A 20,674-nucleotide genomic window follows, 5' to 3' on the forward strand; every position below is an offset into this window, starting at 1 on the left:
TACCCATAATTGACTACAGTCTGAAGCAGTACTTTTTAGCACGTAAGACAGTGTAAATGAGAATCTTCTGGTTTCCACAGTCCATGCATGCTCTATTTCCTAGAAACTCCTGAGCCTGTAAGATATACCTGTTATTGCAGAGATTCAGGACTTGGGCAAAGTTTTGGTGTTTTACTAAAACTAACAATAGGTGTCAATGTGTTTTAGTGAAGAGTTGGGAGTCTACAGCTCTATATTCCTTTCAGGATATGGGCCACTCTTAGCTGCTCTGTGGGTGAACAGGAGACTGCAATCTAGAGCTTAACATGCTGAATTGGCAAGGAGATGTCCGTGGCCTGTGATGAGCACAAGCATCACCAAAGAGAGGATGCAGTCTGTGCACTTTTTGCGCTAAACATACACGGAAATGAACTACAGCCTACCCACATCACAGAGAAAAAAAGACAAAAGCAAAACAAAACTGAGAAACAGTCATATCACACCTTTATTCAACCTTTTCTCTCACTAGAGTCCTTCCAAATAGTGTTTGTTGTAACTTCTTGTTGGAATACGCGCAGCTGCTTCCCTGGGATGCGAAGTCACTTGCAGGCACCTGTGGTACGGTTCAGATACCTGAGCTCTCCACACGGAGTATTTGTCCCATTTGAAGCGCCCCTTCTAACACTGCTGTGGCAATACCCTGCTCAGCCGTACCTTCCTAGCCGCTCTCGCATGCTGCCTCGGAGACGTCGGCGTGGCTGCTTGGCCCCTCACGGAGCCTGCCCCGCCGGTGAGCGAAGAAATCCGAACGCAGCTCAGGAATTACCTCACGGCCGTGGCACAGCTGCTGTCACCGGCCAAGCCGGCCGCGCCGTGACGCCAGCCCTGCGAGGCGGGCTCCCAAGGGAACAACTGCCGCACCCGCCCGCTCCGTATTCCCGGCCTTACCCCTCTCCCCGCATGCGCGGCGCGGCCCGGGGTTGCCGTGACATTGGACGGGGGGAAGGGGCGTGGCTGCTGTCCCTCGCAGCACGGAAGGAGAGCGGGGCGGTGTCGCGGCCCGACCCGGCCCGTCTGCAGCGCCCCGCCGAGCGGGGACTGAGCGAGTGACGGGAGGTGGCCCCGGCGACAGCGGGCCGGGCGCGGGCGGCCCGCGGCAGCTAGCGAGGAACAGCAGCCGGGGAAGCCTCGGGGAGGGGCTGAGCCGCTGCAGGGATGAAGGACAGGCTGGCTGACCTGGCAGAGGTGAGGGTGAGGACTCGGGGCAGGTCGGGAGCGATGGGGTGAGCGGGGAGGCTCCCGAGGAAGGGGAGCGGTGCGCTGAGGCGAGGAGCGGGGCGGGAGGGGACAAAGGCGGTGGTGCGAGGGCCGTAGGGGCCCTTGTCGCCGCCTGAGCTAACGGTCAGCGGCGGAAAGGCTGATGTTCTGCGGCGGGATCGGCGGAGCCAACGCCTCGGCCGTATCCCTGGGGGCAGGGAGGTCTCCGCCTGCCGCTCTGGGGTTGTTTTCCCGCTCCCTGCCCGGGCAGGGGGGCGGCTTCCTCCCGAGAGCCAGGGAGGCGCGTCGAGCCCGTGGATCTGGCAGCAAAGTTCAAGCTGCTCCGATTTTTATAGATCACCTTCCCCGGCTTCCTCCTGACCTCTGGCGCCTTTCAACCATCAGCGTTTACAGTGACGAACCGGAGAACAATTTTGTTTTCTGTCTGGTCGTTCAGCCAGTGACGAGTGGATAAAACAATCTGCAGGTTTTATTTTCCGTGTGTTTACAAAATGGTAGCTGGATATGTTTATACGATCTTTTCCTTTCCCTTAGTTATGCTTGGAAAACAGTACCCTAAAAAAGAAGTGAGAGTTGGAGGGAGGTACCATCATGTCTGTCTTCAACAGGATATGGCTTGCTTAAAATAAAAGGAGATTTTATTTTACTTTTTTTTTTTGTTTCTTGTAAAGAAATGAATATGGAGAATACAGAGGCGTTCCTGGGGTAGTTGTAGGACGCTGCATACTTGTAAAAGTTGGCCTGAGCTACATGTAGGTTTAGGGCTTGTTCATCTTGTAAGTTATATCTCCTAGATCACAAAACCCAGCAACAACATTTTGGAAGCTCCATCACTTACAGATGGAATTGTCAGTCTCTTTTGTCTTCCTCTTTAAAAGGATGATTTCACATCCAAAAAGTTTTTTCATGGTTAGGTTACATCTTTACCTGGAAAGATGTTTTGGAGTTATGCCAAGAAAATGTGTCATGTCTTTCAGGTGTACTTCCCTTTTCCTGTTTCTAAACATTTCCAAGCCGTCGGAATACATGCCAGGTTTCTTGCATGCTTCCCAGAAAGATGAAGCAGCAACAGTGATCTGAATTTGCTTTTTATTTTATAATCCTGAACAGGTAGACTTCATTCAGCTGAGTAAAAGCAGCAGTGTTCTCTCATACATTTTGAATGTTTTGTGTTTTTTTTTATTAAAAAAATACTCAAACAAGAAACCCTACTCCCTCTGTCCTTTAAATATTGTTAAAAGCTTTTAAAGCAACTGTATGTAGAGGGTTTTAAGCCAGATTTAGTGTTTGGCATCTGACATGACTGTATTGGAGCAAGGTACTTTAACTGAAACATTGCTGCAGCAAGCTGCTTCTTGAAACACAATGGTCGCTATCCCTGGGGTGCTTCATATGTTCATCAACACAATTTTGCTCTGCCTGTAGAATCACAGAGTGATAGGCATTGGAAGGAACCTCTGGAGATGATCTAGTCTAACTGCCTTGCCAGAGCAGCTTAACCTAGGGCAGGTTGCACAGAACAGCATCCATCAGGCTTTTGAATGACTCCAGAGATGGAGATTCCACCACTTCCCTGGGCAGCCTGTTCCAATACTCTACTGTCCTGAAAGTAAAGAAGTGTTTAGATGGACCTTCGTATGTTCAGTTTTGTGCCAGTTACCTCTTGTCACGGGGCACCACAGAAAAATGGTGAATAATGGAAAATTAAAGTTGCTTCCTCTTATTTTCTACCTAGAGAAGGTCTTGTACATGCTTTTTCAGAAGATAGTGAACATAATTGAATTTGTCCACTTTTAAGGGACTATTTTAATGTAATTTCTACATTATTCTGAGAAGGCCAAAATGAACTTTCATCCTTTTGAATTGTCCTCTGGTACAATTAATTGGACAGTTGATCATGCCCAGACTGGCTGCAGCTATTTTGAGCACAAATAAGCATTGGGTAAAAAGAAGAATGAGAGGTTCTCTCTGAGCCATTGTGATGTTTTCAGTAGTTATTCAGCAGGTAGATATTTGCTGAAGCAAAAACAACAGGGCAAGTACATAGCAATGATTGTGTAAAATATATTCCTAGCCTTCAGTGGTTTGCTGTTCACAGGTACAAGTCCAGCTTAAAATGGCTTAAAAAGAGCTGTAGAATCTCTGTTCAGACACTCAGTTCAGCATGTTTAGCTAATGTTGGATATCAAAGGTCTGTTAATAAAACTAATTCAAATTTATGTTTATGTTATTGTTCTTAAATAAGAAAGAGGTGTAAACCATTTAAAATGTAAACCATCTCTGCCTAAACCTGGTATTTTAGTTCTTGGGTTCAGGCTGCACTGTCCATATGGCTCAAAAAGAGCTGTCAGTTGAATTCCATTTCTCTTTCTTGATGAACTTTCTTGAGTGTTACTGAGGCTGTCTTAGCTATAACCTTTGAAAAATACCTAGAATCAAATACAAATGTGTTTCTTTTTTTTTTAATCAAGGACTGGAACTGAAATGCATTGGGTTTTTGTAAACTATTTCTTGTCCATTCACTTGGTACCCTCAAAACTGTGTAAAAACTGAGTAAAAAACTGCAAAGTCACAGAAGTTAAAATTGGTAGAATTGGGTGGGATGGAAAAAAAATGCAAAAGGAACCTTTTCAGAAGGAAGGAAATGTTACTGAGTTAATTTTTTCCTGAGCTAAGCTCTTACATTAGTCTTGTTCAAACATGGGATTTTCTGGAAGATGACCTGTATGTTTTCCCTGCCACAACAGAGTAAAGCAATTTCTCACAGACAGTCACCATATGATGTGTTTTCTGCTTGTACAATAATGCTACTAAATGCATGTTAATGATTGACTTGCCAAAGCTGCCTGACAGACTTCCTTGGCCCTCTGTAAGCCCTTCTTAGCTGCTCTGATAGAAAAGAATTTATGGAAACACATCAGAAATGGGAGTATTCTGCAGTCCACTCCTTAAGTCTGATGCATTGAGATAATGGTGGTCAGTTGCAGCTTTCTGGGGGAACACATGGGATCTGGCCTGCGAAATAACTAACCTTGAATGAAGTTCCAAGAACAAGTAGTCCTTATGGTTTTAGTTGAAAAGCTGGTTTAATTTTCAAAGGTTGATAATTAGTTTAGTAAGGTACTTCAAGCTAGAATTATTGCAATTCTATAAGGTAAGGGGCATGTCAGAAGTTTCATAAACCATCAGGCTAGCTCCTACATGTAGCTGAGAAATTACGTTGTCTGAATTTCTGCATTGAGTCATGTAAGCCAACTTCTGAGAGAACTTTACATTTTATAAGTCTGTGAAAGTTTATGAAGTTGTGTGGCCTGGACTTTCAGTTCCAAGGTCGACGTATGAGCTGCAAACAGCTTTCATGAGATTGCTCTTGGCATTGACGTGAAAGTTTTTATAGCTTTTTTTTGTGATCATACTTACACTGGGGAGATAAGATCTGGGAGAAACATTATGTTTCTGCTAAACTTGATAAAAGCAAGCTCTTGATTGAATTGCATGCTTTTCCTAAGAAGGTGCATCACTGAAGTTAGAGAGTTAGCAAATAAGCTATACTTTAGATAAGTGATGATTTAAGAACAGTGAGAGCAGAGGTTGACAAGCCATCAGGTGTCTCAGCTGATGATGTTCCAAGTAGGCTCTCCTTTCACAAGTGGTAGAGGGCAAATTGATCTGTCAGTGGTGTCATTGCAAGCAACTGTGAAAGTGAAATGAACATGAAACTGACTGACTGCAGGGTGGGTAATCCATTCAGGCTGGCATCCACAAACTGGACTTCATTTGTTTAAGGTTCTCTCAAGTGTTCAACATTTTACTAAGATCTTCTGACCAAACAAAAAACTGGCATACTGAGTCTCTTAGCTGATAGTGTTTACATTATTTTTAGTTCAATTAAGTACAAGATGTGGTTATAAACAAGTAGATTTTTTTTTAACAGAGAAAAGATAATTAGAAAGTGTTCTTTTACATAGATGAAGAAATTAAATGTCTTTCAAGTGTAGCTCCTTCAAATACTAACTTAGAACTGGTAGATTTGTAGCACTGCAGTATCTGGAATGGGTAGAAGTTCAATGACTTCATTTGGGCCCATCTTTCCTCATTTAGTTGTATTAAGCAAGGCTTTCAATTGATTACAAACCCTAAGGACATATCCCTTAATACTGAGTGTTAGCAATCATCTCCCCAAAATGAGTAACTACAAAAAGTCTTTAAGGACACACAGCACTAAGAGTGATTGGAGCATGGTCCAGAAGACAAGAATGTCTTAATTTCTTTATTTCAGTTGTGGCATTATGATTTCCCCTGAGCAGTAAACAAAATGATTTCTTGCAATCATCATCATAGGGCTTTATGCAGTCCCTGAATTTACAGGAAAGGAACTGTCACAGAGTGTAAGTAGTTGCTTTCCTTGAAGATTGGGAGCATTCTTTATGCATAGATCTTCATTGAGTATAACCTTCTTTATTAAATAATAGCAGTGTCTGACATTGGATTAAATTGCAGAATTGTCATGTATGTAATAGACTTCTCAGCTAAAATAATAAAACCAGAAACAAAGGGCTTACTGGGTGATAGCATCAGGGTATAGGAGCAGAAAGTGGGTGTTTAAAAGGTCAAAGGCAGAGGGACTTGCATGAGAAAAGAATTCTGGACATGAAAATCCCTTAATGATACCTATCTTGTGGCATGTTTTTTTTCTAACAGATAACCCATTGACTATGTAGTACAACAATATTTTGTTCTGATTTTGATTTAATGCTGTTTAAACAGTCTGTACTCTACAGAGGGAAGTAGAGAATATGCAAGCTGAAGCTTTGCCTTTGTATGATACACACTAATTCTCTTTCCCTTTGATAAAATTTGAATGTCATTTCTTGTCACTATCCATGTATTCTGGGCTGGCTGATGGTTTAGGGAAGTGTGACTCTGGGAACGTGTGCCCTGGAGAACTGTGAGAGCCTGTCAATTCGGGCTCCTGCCTCCTTGGCTGCTATTCTAAGAGTTGATCCATTATGTAATGCATGTGTAGTTTAGTGTAGTGTAATTATGTCTCAATTGGTGTGCAGTGGCTGCCTCGAAAACACCTGAGGGCAAAACTAGTAAACAGAGGTTGATAGCTTTTTGGTTTAGCTTTCATTAGGTATTTAGCTTACTGCATCACAAGACAGTCATCAGCGCCGCTCCTAGTGTTTCTTTGAGAGGGTTTGATTCACTGCCTCAGTAAACTATTATTTTCAGTTTATGTGGAATTCAGTGTGCAAGTATCTTTATGCAATGAGAGAACATCCATGTACCAAATAGTCTCAATTTTTATGACAAGCAATGAAAACTGACATCACTTGAGGGATGGTTCTCTTCTGAAGTTTACAGAAGTTCATGTCTTAGTATTCACAGCTTTGTGGTAGTCAAGGGACTTTCTTTGGACTTCTGCTTATTTGTTTTTAGGTTTCAGTCCTCAGAAAAAGAAAACTTAATTTTTGACCATGCACATGGTTGGCAAAAGTGTGTATACAGTAGCAGCACTGTGGAAAAAAAAGTCATTGTTTCAGAGCAAGCATCCCGAATTTTACTTCATAATTTGTTTTGCTGCCTTTTACAGGGTAAAGGAAATGAAGATGGAGAGACAGTTATTATTGAAAAAGAACATTTTATGGATGACTTCTTCCAACAGGTAAAGTTACATTTTTCATCATGCACTAAAGACTTGACAGGTTTCTGTCTGTGCTTTTTAAATTTCTTTAACAATAATAATAAATATAGTGCAAGCTGTTTAAGTATCAATGTTTCTGCTGGGATTTCTGTCAACTACTTATGGGTGTTGCAATGAAATAATTTACAATTTTTATTACCAAAGATTTATTTGTTTTTTCAGTTACTGCCTTAAATTACTGTAGTGTTTTCATTGTGATGTTTTATTTCCTCTAGGTTGAGGAACTTAGAAATAACATAGCAAAAATCGCACAAAATGTGGAAGAAGTGAAGAAGCAACACAGCATTATCCTGTCAGCACCAAATCCTGAAGGAAGTGAGTATTGCTTTTCTTAGGTATCAGATGTGTGTAGCAAGATATTATGAAATACTCCTTTTTTGTTGGCTTTAGCTGTCTGTAGGAATAGAACTTCAGATGTTCAGAATGCAAAATCTAACACAATGTATTTATACATTAATAATTTGCTTTTGAGTACCTTTTTTAAGTCTCATTTGAGTAAATACATTTTCAGATTATTTGTTGCATCATTCAAACTTTTGCTAGACCAAAACTCTTGAAATTGATTGTGTCTTCAGGAACTTAATAGGCTAGTTGCATTGGTTATAATCTGTGAAAATGTTGAAATTGTCAGCTGAAGCCCATGCAGTAGAGCCATCATCTTCTCTTTCTTCTTTAGTAGGGGTAAAATCCTAGCAGCCAGCTGCTTCAGCAGTAATAAGAGTCTCATGCTGAAGCACTATTTTTAGAGGCTGTAACCCCAGAGCCGACAGTGATGATGTGCTTTCCGAACAGAGAACTTGAAAGTTTAGGGAACTTGCCCAGAAACATGTATCCTTCTCTGTTCTCAACACTTCTTAGTTGAAGACATGTCTGGATTTATGGGCAGCATTTAAGGAAAAAGGAAGAAAATATGCTCATATGTTTTTGTGAAATGTTACCCAATATTTTGTTTCTGGATGGGCATACGTTGGCATTTTTACAAATGATTTTCCAGACTGCTTTTTGTTGTAGCAATCATACAGCCAGTGAATCTCAGGTTTAATAAGAGTTGATCTGAACGTTTAAAATCTAGTCTCAGCTTTCATCAGCTGGTGTTTGTGCTGAAGTTTGTGCTCAGTAATGCATCTGAATTGTGTAGGAATGTGACGTTGCTTGCAAGTAATGTATATACTCTTGTGAATTTAGTGCCTTCAGTAAACCAAATAACACTAAGTTCTGCGTGAGTACTCTGGATAGTAGTCTTCAACAAATACAGGCTGTGCATGGTACAGTTGTGTTAGTAAGTGTCCATGATAAACAACAGAACTAAAAATACGTGAGATGTTTTCTGTCTATCTATCACTTGATAGATTTCAGTGAACTTTCATTTTGATTGAAAACATTGCCCAAGTGTAAGGGCCTGTCATAAGAAGCAGGAATCTGCTGGTAGGCTGATACAAGAATCATATTTTAAGTACTTAGGAGTATGTAAAACTTCTTTGCGTGGTTGTACTGAATAGAGTTATGAGATTGCAAGGTAGAGTAGTAGATGGGTTACTATTATCAATCATTAACAGTTCTAAAAAAAAAAAAGTTTTGTTGTTGGTTGTTTGTTTTTCTTTAAGGAACAAAGGAAGAACTTGAAGAATTAAACGAGGAAATAAAGAGGATTGCTAACAAAGTCCGAGCCAGGTTAAAGGGTAAGTCATGGGGAGAAAGAAAATTACTGTCATTTGATTCAGGATGGTAGCCATTCTACAGACTTAATGCGTTGCAGCTGAACTCCTAAAGGCTAAAAGCTGCATAAATTGCAATAAAGAGGAGAGAGAACTTCCCAACTAATGTGCGGCCCATGTCAGCAGCAGTAGCATCCATTACTTTATTTCTCTATGGCAAGCTTCACTGCTGGTACCTACCAGGTCTCAATGCAGCCTAGGGTGTGGAAGAAGACAAAAAGCTTGCTTGCTTTCAGGAATAACCCAGAAAATTACAATGCAATGTATTTCCCCTCTCTACAAACATATTCTGCAACCAAAATGCTGGGTTTTATTCATGGCGTTTTGGAAGAAGATTAATTTGAACTGCAAAAAGACAATCTCCGTGGCATAAGTGTCTACAAAGGGAATTGCTTTAGAGCTCCTATTTTAAATTCAGACTAGCTAATTTCACTGTGGTTTTCTCCTGTGAGTTGTCTTACTTGCTGATCATAGGTTTTGAAATATACTGAGTGTTTTGATGTTACTGTATTACAATTACTATATACATTTATCCTTCCACAAACACTAGTGTATGCTGTTTATTGTTTAAGCTGTAAAAGCAACCCATTTTCTTACACCTTTTGAAATTCTCCCATAGACAGTAGTGTGTCTGCTAAGAGTATTGAAGTAATTACTGTGTTTTAAGATCTATACAAAGTACCAAAATGATTTTAAGTTGATGTATATCTATCACTGCCATTGTCCTCTGAAATGTTAAAAGGTATCTATGAGGAGTTTGTACATGAAGAAGGTAATAATGAATAGGAATTACAAAGCAACTGAGCTACTGAGGTTTGAGGCAGATCCTCCCATGCCCCCCACCAGGGCAGAAAAAAATGAGACTCACACAAACGGATTGCAGAAGTGATGGAAAGTTTAAATGGAAAAGCACGGAGTGTTTTACAGAGAAGCTACAAGCACAGTCACAAAAGAGATCCCAAAGCATACCCAGAAGCCTCCCAGAACTCCTCTCTCCACACCCAAAACTCCCAGGGCTTTTTCTTCCCCCCTCCCTCATTGTTAGGCTAATCTCAGCTGGCCGGATCTGAGATTGCCCTTCTCCCTTCTCCTGGCATTAGGACTAGCCAGGCCCAAGAGCTCTTGAGATAATTCCCCCTCCATTACCAGATAGGGAGCTTCTCCCACAGTAGTGGTGAGGGAAGAAAGAGGAAGTGGGAGACCTTGCAGATGGATTTATAGGGAGCAGGGCATTATGGGTGTGAAATACGCTACTTCCTGTGTCCACCCACTGAGCTGGACCCTGGGGACACCAGAGGTGCACCCCGTATGGCAGCAGCAGGAGGCACCCAGCCTAAACCTGGGGAGGTGGTGGAGTCGCCATCATTGGAGGTTTTCAGGAGGAGACTTGATGGGGTGCTTGGTGCCATGGGTTAGTTGTTTAGGTGGGTTGGATTGGTTGATGGGTTGGACGTGATGATCTTGAAGGTCTCTTCCAACCTGGTTTATTCTATTCTATTATTCTAAACTGCTATGTGTAATTACACTGAATATTGACTCATATTTATGTGTTGTTCTTAGCTATTGAACAAAGTGTTGATCAGGGTGAAAATACTAATCGGACATCAGTGGACCTCAGGATAAGAAAAACACAGGTATGATCACTTAATAAGCTTTAAGAAAATAAAAGGATTCTAGTAAGTCTTAGCACAAGTTTGACTTTTCTGAAGTAGTTTCAGAACTTCACGTTCTGTTTTGTTGGGAGTAGAAATACCACTTTCAGTTGTTGTCCAGTAGTATTTGTTGTATTCAAAAAAACAATTAAAAAAAAATCAATAAATGTTTCTGTTCCACATTTTTAAATCCTTGAAAAACAGCACTCTGTATTAGCTCACAAGTTTGTGGAGGTCATGACGGAATACAACGAGACCCAAACTCTCTTTCGAGAACGCAGCAAAGGTCGGATACAGAGACAGTTAGAGATAAGTAAGTGACCTGCTCATGCTTCTTCAAAAAATACTAATTGTGTTGTTAGTAACTCCCTTGTTTATTACTTAAAGATGGGACAAATCATCATCTTGGACACATCCTTGAATCATGTGGGGGGGGGCGGGGAATATTTTACCACATTAATTTTTGGTACTGCTCTTCAGAACAGCTGTAAAGAAAAACAGAGGAAAGTCACTAAATATTTTTAATATTGAAAAAGATTTAAAAAATTACCTTTTTCCTGTGTTTATGTGGAGTCACTATCACTGGAGGTGTTCAGGAGGAGACTTGATAGGGTGCTTGGTTGCATGGTTTAGTTGATTAGGTGGTATTGGATGATAGGTTGGACACAATGATCTTGAAGGTCTCTTCCAACCTGGTCTGGTCTATTCTATTCTATTCTATCAAACTTTTTAAAAAGACAGTTAGAAAAGCTGCATTCTGAAGATGGCAAGGTTGTTACAAGCTATTCCAGAATTAACATTCTAAACAGGGCAGCATCTCTTTGTGGGCTGTGCTGGTTTTGTCAATAAGCATTTGCTGAATTCAGCTTGCATGAAACCAGTGGTGCCATTGTATGTACTAGTAAGTTGTTGATTGGCTCACATTTGACTTACTTCATCATTGATTATTGCAAGGAGTATTGAGAAAGGTATCTGACTCTGAACTACAGCATCTGCCTTTGAAGGTGTCTTAAAAAATGCATTAAAAAGCCTTTTTTGAACATCTTCTCTATAAACAAATACATGTATTGCTGAAATAGGAAATGCATGCAGAAAGGCTTAAAAATTGTAAGACAACTACTTGTCACATCCTTCTCAAATTTGTCATTAACCTCTCAAGCTAATGGTGTAATTCATCATTTCAGTAAAGTTACATTCTTCTTTGCCTATACACTTGAGGGAAGGGACCCTGGTACCTCAGGACCTCGCTCTTTTAAGTTAATGCTGTTATTGCCCAATTAGAGCCTTTAGCTTTTCCTCAGCACTAAAAACATTATAGCTGGTTTTACAGATATTGTAGGTATTAACATCAGAAAGTAATATTCAAACTGTAACTTTGAGCTGATAGGACAGAACTGTTAAGTTACTGCAGATTATCTGCTCTGCATGGGAAGAACAGGAATTTGATATTTAACTTCTAAAACTGTACAATACAAATCACTTGAATGTGGAGTGTAACTCAAGTTTGGATTGGTCATACAGGTGTGATCAATAGGATTCAGTTTGCTTAAACATGAAGCAATAAACTGCATCGATTGATAAATGTATTATGATAAGTAGAAGTGAAGATACATTATGGGTAATCAGCTTCTCCATGTGGAATATGAATGTCATCCTGTGTTGGCAAAATCTAATTTGCATAAAGATTTTATTGCCCCCCCCTCACTGATGGGAAGGGAGTAAATGAGGTGCCACTGTGATATGATTGAAGAGGTAAATATTGAATGTTACATAAATTACTCTATCTCAAGGAGCACTCCACTTAACAAGGTTCATATGTACAGTGTAAATGATTCTGATCAAACTCCTCAAACGAAACACCACCACCCCAAAAAAACCCAAAGCCAACAGGAGTTTTTTTATCATAGTTTGCAATCAACTTTTTTTTTTCTTTCCTTTGAATTGTCACCCTTCTCATATGGTAACATTCAATGTTCAATAATGAGTAAGTGATAGTATGTGAAGTACTGTTGTTTTTATCCTAGCTGGAAAGACCACCACTGATGAGGAACTGGAAGAAATGTTAGAGAGTGGTAATCCTTCAATTTTCACTTCTGATGTATGTATTACTGGTCCAATTATGTCTCTTCTGTTCTACTGCTGCTGCTATTTAGTAAGTGTGTCAGCACATTCTTACTTATGTCCATATCTTTTTTTTTTCATTTTCCTGAAGATTATATCAGACTCTCAAATAACTAGGCAAGCTCTGAATGAAATTGAGTCACGTCACAAGGATATTATGAAACTGGAATCTAGCATACGGGAACTACATGAAATGTTTATGGACATGGCAATGTTTGTGGAGACTCAGGTAAATGAACCAATTCAAACACATTTACGTAAAAGGGATATTTCCTCCCCCCTCCAGTCTTCCTCTTTGAGGTGTGCAAGAACAATCACATGTTCAGATAATACAGACTTTGAGTGTTCTTAATTGCGTTTAGAGTATACGAAAAGTTAATCACTACAGGGCTTTTGGTTTGTTTTAGATAAATGTACAATCTAGATGTAGTTGAAGTCTATACTATGAGTAACTAAGCATAGTGTTTCAGTTGGTATATTTAGTATTTTCTTCAACATGCTTATATTGCAGCATGCTTGAACATTTTGAGCATGTTTAAAAACAGCTCTCTCCTGGAATGTTGGCTAATATCTTGGGAATCTGGAGTTCTCAAGAGACTTGTGGCAGAAGAAAATGTGTGTTAGCAACATGTGTACAGCTTGCACATAATACAAAGTACAGTTACTACTATAATTAGCATCAATGTAGAGAGATTGACAGGTCATTCAAGTTATCTCTTATATTCATAAGCTTTGGCTTGACATGTACATAAATTCATTCTGGTTTTAGTCCTTGCATACCAATTATCTAATAAAAATCTCTTCAACTTCTGTTCCTGAGATCCTTTCACTTTGAAAGAAAATGAAAAGAATAATGTTCAGGAGAGGAAGTTTTCATACAAGGATTTTCTTTTCTTTAAATTGGGATTTGTTGTAGAATTCCTAGGAGTTGCTTTGAAACTTAAGTATTTCCCAGACAATTTGGTAGCACTTTTCTTTTGAATTAGAAATGAAAAAAAAAGTTACTTTGTGCATTATTCTTTAATGCTTTGCTGTTTACTGCTGCTGATTATTTCTTCTGTTGGACAGAAACACAGGTAATAGACTTACTGTAACTTTTCACCAATCCTCCATTTCATTACCAAATTTCATTCATCATAATTACATTAAATTTGTTATGTATTGTCATTCTAAGCATCAGTTTTGAAGAACCTTTGAGGTTCTGTTACATGTGTGCATTTTCTTAGATAACTGTTCAACCTTGTGTCATGATAGTATCCTTTCCCACTTCCAGGCACATCAGGGATTTCTGATCTCTTTAGTGTGTCAGTTTTAGTTTTAGCTGTTAAAACATATCTTGCATTCAAAGATATGTTTTCAGGTGCTGAGTATTTTTTTCCTGCAAAAGGGAGAAATGTGCTTGTCCTGCCCATGAATGTTCCTTGTTTGGTTGTAACTTTGAGCCCTTGCTTCTCATTCCCTTTTTCATTTACACATCAAAGTAGAAAAAAAGAAATGTCACCCACTACTATGTAAATAAATCATTTGCTTATAATAATAGCTGATGGTTTTTAGCCTTTCATCTCTTAGGTTCATTAAACAAGGATCCAAGGATTCTAATAATATTTTTTTGTTTGTTTTTATTTTCAACATTTCCTTTTAAGGGTGAAATGATTAATAACATAGAAAAGAACGTGATGAATGCATCAGATTACGTGGAACACGCAAAAGAAGAGACAAAAAAGGCAGTTAAATATCAAAGTAAAGCACGAAGGGTATGCTATCTTTCTCTAATTGTGCTAGTCACAGTAGGAACCTTCAGTTTTAGTTGATTTTGTTGTATTCAGTCTTTCAAGGTAGAATTAATATATGCATTTTACTTCTTTTGTAGTTATGCTATTTAAAATTAGATTAGAAAACAGTTACAAATTAGTATATGAGGAAGATTTACCAAAGGATTTTACAAAGATACCAAAAAAAACCACCTAACCCCATAATCCAGAAGAAATCAGAACATGCCCAATGTGAATTAATTTGTCATAGTTAAAAACATATTACCCATAGAGGACGGGAAACTCTTGTACTACAAAAAGAGACACAAGTCATGCACAGCTAAGGATAGGTTCACAATTTGCAACTTAAAAAGCTGTTGATACGGAGAGTAAAAACCCCAAAAGAATTAATATACTATGCTAGTAGAAAAATTCACAGGTGCTTCTTATCAACTACCATGATACCTTAAATTAGTAAGGCTCTAAGCTTAGAGGTTTTTGAATATTCATCACTGCTAACCTTAACTGGATTTGTAGCTATTAAATCACCATGTTAGCAGGAAAATTTCCAGTCTTGCTGAAGCAGGCTTATTTACAGAATTCCATCTGTAATTGTTCTGTTTACAGACCACTCCTTCTGTACTCCTGTAAAAGTTCTACATTAAGGGGCTCTTCACCCTGGAAAGGGTGTGACATTAAACCATGAGACTCAAGTTTGTGGAGAAACTGAGTTCAAAATAATATTGAGGCATTTTCCATGGGCATGGAAACTTCCTTTGTTTCAATATCTGTCTTTCCACCAGAAAGCCAAATACTGTATTCTGAAATCAAAGTAGTTCATTTTTGTATTTTATGATTGTAGGGTGAAGGAAGTGTTCCTCTGACATTGTAATTTTCCCTTTGGAAAGGCCGTGCAATTTTTTTGAGGCTTCTTATTGAGAGTTGGATTTGAGAGAAAAATATATCTTTAGAGAGAGGTACATCTACAGATAGATGGCCAATGTTAAAAGAAATATTTAAGTGTCAAAAGAGCCCACTGACTGTATTTTTAAATAATGATTGTATCTGATAACCATATAGGTATTAATGACACCTGTAAATGCACCTGTGATGCTTATTTGTGTGCCTGCAAGAGTGCACAGACACTTTCATCTCAACTTGAGAATAGTGCAAGCTTTCATGGGTGTGGATCTAAAAACTATTGTAGACAATTAAAAATAAAAGCAGATCTTAGTGTGCTTAATATTAAAAAGTAATAATACTTTGTTTCTTAACAGAAAATGTGGATAATTATCATTGTGTCATTGGTGTTGATTGCCATAATTGCTCTAATTATTGGTTTGTCTGTTGGTGTTCGGTGATGCTTGGATAATCTCAGCATGCATGACTTCCTGCCAGTCTGGCAGTAAGTAACTAATCAACTAATTTTGCTGTTGTTTTACTCTGGTGACATGTAATGTTCTCCTAACCCATAACATCTGCACGGTTAGTATTTGGAGGGCGGGAGGGGGTGGCAGGCTTGAGATGCATTGGTGGATCTTCTCTGTCTCTGCATCTTACGGAAGTGCTGTGCACGGGAATACTGAAAACTGACATCTAGTGGTAAGCTGCTACATTTACAGAATGCAATTATAAACAGGAAGGAATGAGAGCAAAAAAATCCCATTAATTGTCTTGCAGCCCTTTCAATTTTTATCATACTGAAAGTTCACATCAGCAAACAATCAGATATGGAATACAAGTTACACTTGGATATTCATCAAATGAGGTTTTCTGTGGGTTCAAGTAAAGCTTTCATGAAAGATGTCTGCAGCCTTAAAGGTGGCTATTATGCCTTGCAGAGCATCCTAAAATTGCATACTTTGAAGCTATTAATATGACACTAAATAAAGTGGTGGGAAATAACAATGTATTTGGAAAAGAAAGTCTGCAAAGATTCCCACTGGAATTTTAGAACTTAAATTTGGTAATTCTTTAAATCTTCAAGTTTTTGCTGTACTAATCTACCATTTCTTGTTGAGGTAACACCTAGTGAGGCTAAGCAAAAAAATGCAATTAACTCTTTGGAGTCCAGTGAAAACTCAACTTTTTACGTATAGTATCTTCAAGCTATACACTGAAGTACCCTGAGCAGGCTGTCACTTCAGACAGCTAATCAGGAATTCAGTTTCTCGTACTAACATGCTTTTAATATCAAAGTTTTTAGTTTTGATAAAGTTTCTTCTCAGCGATGATGACAGGATTTACTATTTCATTGCTTATATTCAGAAATACTTGACCTAATATCAGACTTTGATGCATTTACCTTTTTTCCCTTGCTGCTCTTCTGAGCTGTTACCTGCCTAATGCTTTTACAGACCTTTTATTGAATTCCACTAAGGGCAATTGCAAAGGTTTGAGCAGGCTACAAATATTTATCCAAGGAGGGTGGCAGTGTTACTATGCTTAGCCTTGACATAGATCAGTAAATGTTCACCAGCGCGTGTTTCTATACGTAATGTACTTCTAGAAGTTGGCTATGAGTAATGAGTTTCAGTTAAGCAAAATGCAGAAATGTTATAGCCCTATCATGTAACTATGGTTACATCTCTGTTACAAAGATTACTTACTGCTGTGATTTCCTGTCATTAATCTTCAGAAAGAAAATCTAAACACTCAGATGGAGTATCAGTATTAAGTCTCTATGGCCATGCATGTATTGAAACAGTTCTGTATCTGACAATGTATTCCAATCTCAACTTCACTTTTTTGTTTGTTTGCTTTCAGAAACTGGTATTCATAATTATATGTGTAAGTGTATTGCTTCTGATACTTGGAATTATCCTAGCAACAACACTGTCATAGCAAGCACATTCCAAGAGTTTACGAACCTTCAGAAACTCCAAAATACATCTTCAGGAAAACCAAACATTTTGTAATAGATGATGCCTTACACTGTTCCATGATGATGACCTATCACTAATGGTTAAAAACAAAATCACTTTTAATGTTTACTCATAAATGAGTATCAGAATGTATTAGGATATGTATGGATTTTCCTCATAAACTATACATTTGTAAGCATGAAACTTAATTGAACTAAAGTAACTTAGGATTTGTTTTCATATCTCAGGGTTACAGACAGTTTAAATAGGGAATGGAGAGACTTGAGTTCTGACAGTTTGGCTTTTTTCCTATTGCTAACAGAATTCTAATAATGAATTTTAGTACCTTACTAGTGCTGCTCTTGTTAGCACTCGTGAATGTTTTTATGCGATGTAGCCATGTCTTTAAGTGTATTAATTATTTAGTAACCATAAACTATCTAAGCTTTATACTTAACAAAAGTTTCATCAGTAAGTGCTAGAATATTTTATCCTGAAAGGCTACTTATTGAACTGTCTGCCTGCCACTTCAGAAGAAAAAAACCTATGTTTGCACTTTCCAGGTTGTGGTGTTACTCTCTCTTCCAACATGACTAAGGTTAATTGCTTTAAATATTTCCTTGCCTTGATAGTAAAAATGGGATTGTAACATTTCTGGTAAAGGAACACAGTAATGAAGTGCACCAGATTTGAACCTGAGCAGATAACATTACAGATAGTCTCTGTGCTAAGTGGATCAGTTTAACCTTAGTGTTCATATGACAAAAATAACACTTATTCTCTAAAAGTCAAGATGTCTTACTCAGAAGCTTGCTAATGTTGATGTATGAATACAGCACCTAGGGATAAACTCCCTCAGAACAGGCGGAGAGATGATACAAACTAAGACACTGATTTGTTATGAAAAGTTTGTTATATAACATATATGAAGTGCTTTAGTATCTACACACCTGTTGCAATGCTAGCTTACAAGACTTGAAAGTCTTCAACTGTAACCAAGTAACTGCATCTTATGTTACAGGTTATTTTTGTATTTTTTCTTTTGTGTAAAATATTTGTAACTTAAATTTTTGACTTCTCATTGTTTAAGGATATCCATGTAGATATGTAGATACATTTACACTGTAAAACCATTAGAGGAAAGTGTGTGTGCCTTTCTAAAACACAGTCTAAAGCTATACTTGTCAATGTTAACTTCAGTAAGGTGATCCTAAAAGCCTGAAATCCTTAACCCTATGTTTTGTTGAGTGTCTGAGATCCCAGTTACTCAGTAAACTATAATTCAGTCTGTTGACCTAATGAAATTGAGCAAAGTTTACAGTTTGTATTGTATATATTAATACTCTTGCTTGGCTGTCCAAATACACTGTGAATGTGCTGGAGCTATTCAGATGTCAAACTTGTTTCTTTTTTCCTTTTTAAACAAATACAATTATTGCTCTTTTTGCAAGTCAGCCATAAAGAAGTCATCTGAAAAATTTTGGCTTCGATATGAACAAATTTCTTTACCTCCAAGTCCAGAACACTCACCGATGTTTGTGATGAAGTTTACAGGCAAAGGAAGGAAGGATTGGTTGCTTTAGTATTCATTCTAGGTAAAAAAAAATATTTTTAATCTATAGCTTTCTAGATTTTTATCATAAATATTATTTATACAGATACACAAATTAGACTGGGGGGGAGGGGGAGGGTGGAAATCAGTTTTGCTGTTTAACAGCTGGTTACTTAAAATGAGCCCCAAATCTCATCATCTTGGATTTTCTTTTATTTATAATGCAATGGTTTGCCCATTAAGGCCAGAAATTTGAATAGGCCACTCCATGCTTGTTATATAGCTGCCTCAGTTTGTTTTAAAACAAAACAGAACTTTTCACATGAACCTCTTTGTTTTGTTAATATTGGAGAGGAGTAATTCTCTAATCTATGCACTAATAAATTTGTTTAAGTATCTTGTGGCTGTTATTGTGACCTCTGTGAATAGTTGCAGTGAGTATTTGAATAAGACTGGTATGTTTATACTACGTAAAACAACAACTGCCTAGGCCAGTAAAGGCACTGTATTTCCTGAAACTTTACCGAAAAAGACTAGTGCTCATCTCCTTCTGGGGCTTCTTCTCCCTCGTCTTCCTTCCCTGTGTATCACACGGGGAGGTACATGAGCCTTTCTTGTTGTCAGCGTTCTAGTAAATGCAATACAAGTGTCGGTACATCCGCGTTCAGCAGTCCCGCAGGGCTCTCTTCTTCGAGGGTTCCCTAATGCTGAGGCACAAGGGGTGCGTGCAGGGCCAGGCATTCTTTGTCCCGCAGGCTGCCTGTGCCAAAAACCTTACCTGAGCAGCAGGTGTAGAGGCGGCGTCTGTATGTGGATTTTCCTTCAGTTTAGCATGGTGAAAGGCAGCAGCCCGGCTGAGCTCATGCTTATTGTGTAGTGTAAGAAGGGTAGCTGCCCCATCAGCCGCGGGAAAGAGCATCATTCGCCCCACCTACCAGAGCGGCACCGAGGCTGCTCGTCCGCCACCAGCGGACCCCGCAAGCCCGGCGCTCCCGCAACCGCCCAGGCCCCGCCGCCCACCTGCCTTCCGGCTGGTTCTGCTGCTGCAAAGAGCCAGCGCCGCACGACACTGCCGGAAAATAGGCAGGCGAGGGGCGGGTTGGGGCGGCACCGGCGTGGAGCAGCTGTGGGAGGCTGTGCCCGTGGCAGTGCGGTGCCGTTGGTTCGTCCTGCGCTTCCCCGGGCTTCCCATTGCAGGCTTCCGAGTGCACTGCCTCCGCCTGCCCCCCTCGCTCAAGAAGGACATTGAGGGGCTGCAGCGGGTCCAGAGAAGGGCAACAAAGCCGGTGAAGTGTCTGGAGAACAGGGCTGCGGAGAAGCAGCTGAGGGCACTGGGCTTTTTAGTCTGGAGAAGAGGAGGCTGAGGGGAGACCTCCTTGCTCTCTACACCTTACTGAAAGGAGGTTGGAGCCAGGCTGCAGCATAGGTCTGTTCCATGTGTGCAGTCCTCCTAGCAAAAGACTGCTCCACAGCGGTTCCCAAATGGGCACTTAAGTCCTGCCAGCAAACCTGCCCCAGCCTGGCCTTCTCTCCACAGAGAACGGCTCCTGTCAGAGTATTTCTAAAGCACACGCTTTCCACAGGGTCGCAGACTCCTTTGGGTGCATCCACTTGCTCCAGCCTGAAGTCCTTCATAGGCTGCAGGGGGACAACCTGCCTTGCTGTGGTCTTCGCCGCGGACTACAGGGGAATATCTGCTCCAGCACCTGGAGCACTTCCTCCGTCTCCTTCACTGACGCTGGTGTCTGCAGGGCTATTTCTCTCACAGATGCCCAATCTCCTCCATACCTCCCATTGCTGCTATGCAGCGTTGTTTTTTTTCTCCTTCATAAAATACCTTCTCAGAGGTGCTGTCACCATCTCAGATGAGCCTGAGCTTTGGCCAGTGACAGGAGCTGATGTAATTCTGGCATCCACATAGTCCCCTCCCCTACCAGAACCATGCCACTCAAACCCAACAGAATCACAGATACTGCAAGTGCTCCCCGAGTTCTTGAAATTTCATACACAGGATATCATCTGAAAATGCTGCTGGGGATGGCACATATAATAAAT

General features: G+C 39.8%; 1 protein-coding gene and 1 long non-coding RNA gene across 6 annotated transcripts; one reads left to right on the forward strand and one right to left on the reverse strand.

The window, feature by feature from the left end:
- The first annotated feature begins 992 nt into the window (after positions 1-992).
- STX2 (syntaxin 2) lies at positions 993-19,035 on the forward strand. 5 transcript variants are annotated; one of them, XM_068157409.1, is made up of 11 exons: positions 993-1,224; positions 6,854-6,925; positions 7,180-7,279; positions 8,569-8,643; positions 10,240-10,313; positions 10,536-10,644; positions 12,356-12,429; positions 12,544-12,681; positions 14,096-14,206; positions 15,481-15,541; positions 16,970-19,035. In XM_068157409.1, exons 1-11 carry the CDS (start codon positions 1,195-1,197, stop codon positions 17,119-17,121), a joined length of 996 nt encoding a protein of 331 aa, XP_068013510.1. In that variant the 5' UTR covers positions 993-1,194; the 3' UTR covers positions 17,122-19,035. The 5 variants fall into 5 exon arrangements, with proteins under 5 accessions (XP_068013510.1, XP_068013506.1, XP_068013508.1 ...); XM_068157405.1 differs by having other exon boundaries at positions 993-1,230; positions 15,481-15,608; positions 16,970-17,056; XM_068157407.1 differs by having other exon boundaries at positions 15,481-15,608; positions 16,970-17,056.
- On the reverse strand, positions 9,557-19,647 carry LOC137450622 (uncharacterized). The gene is made up of 3 exons (XR_010989610.1): positions 19,398-19,647; positions 18,598-18,658; positions 9,557-10,816 (listed from the first exon to the last, which is right to left on the reverse strand). It is a non-coding gene; the product is annotated as an uncharacterized lncRNA (long non-coding RNA).
- Positions 19,648-20,674: the final 1,027 nt, after the last annotated feature.

Source organism: Melanerpes formicivorus, unplaced genomic scaffold (assembly GCF_026170545.1).
Source record: "Melanerpes formicivorus ecotype bairdi unplaced genomic scaffold, bMelFor1.0.p_v2 SCAF_36, whole genome shotgun sequence".
Classification (NCBI taxonomy): domain Eukaryota; kingdom Metazoa; phylum Chordata; class Aves; order Piciformes; family Picidae; genus Melanerpes; species Melanerpes formicivorus.

Coding starts and splice junctions, on each gene's coding strand:
- STX2 (XM_068157409.1), top strand. CDS start 1,195: ATGAAGGACAGGCTGGCTGACCTGGCAGAG. Junction 1,225..6,853: donor GGCTGGCTGACCTGGCAGAG/GTGAGGGTGAGG, acceptor TGCCTTTTACAG/GGTAAAGGAAATGAAGATGG. Junction 12,682..14,095: donor CAATGTTTGTGGAGACTCAG/GTAAATGAACCA, acceptor TTTCCTTTTAAG/GGTGAAATGATTAATAACAT.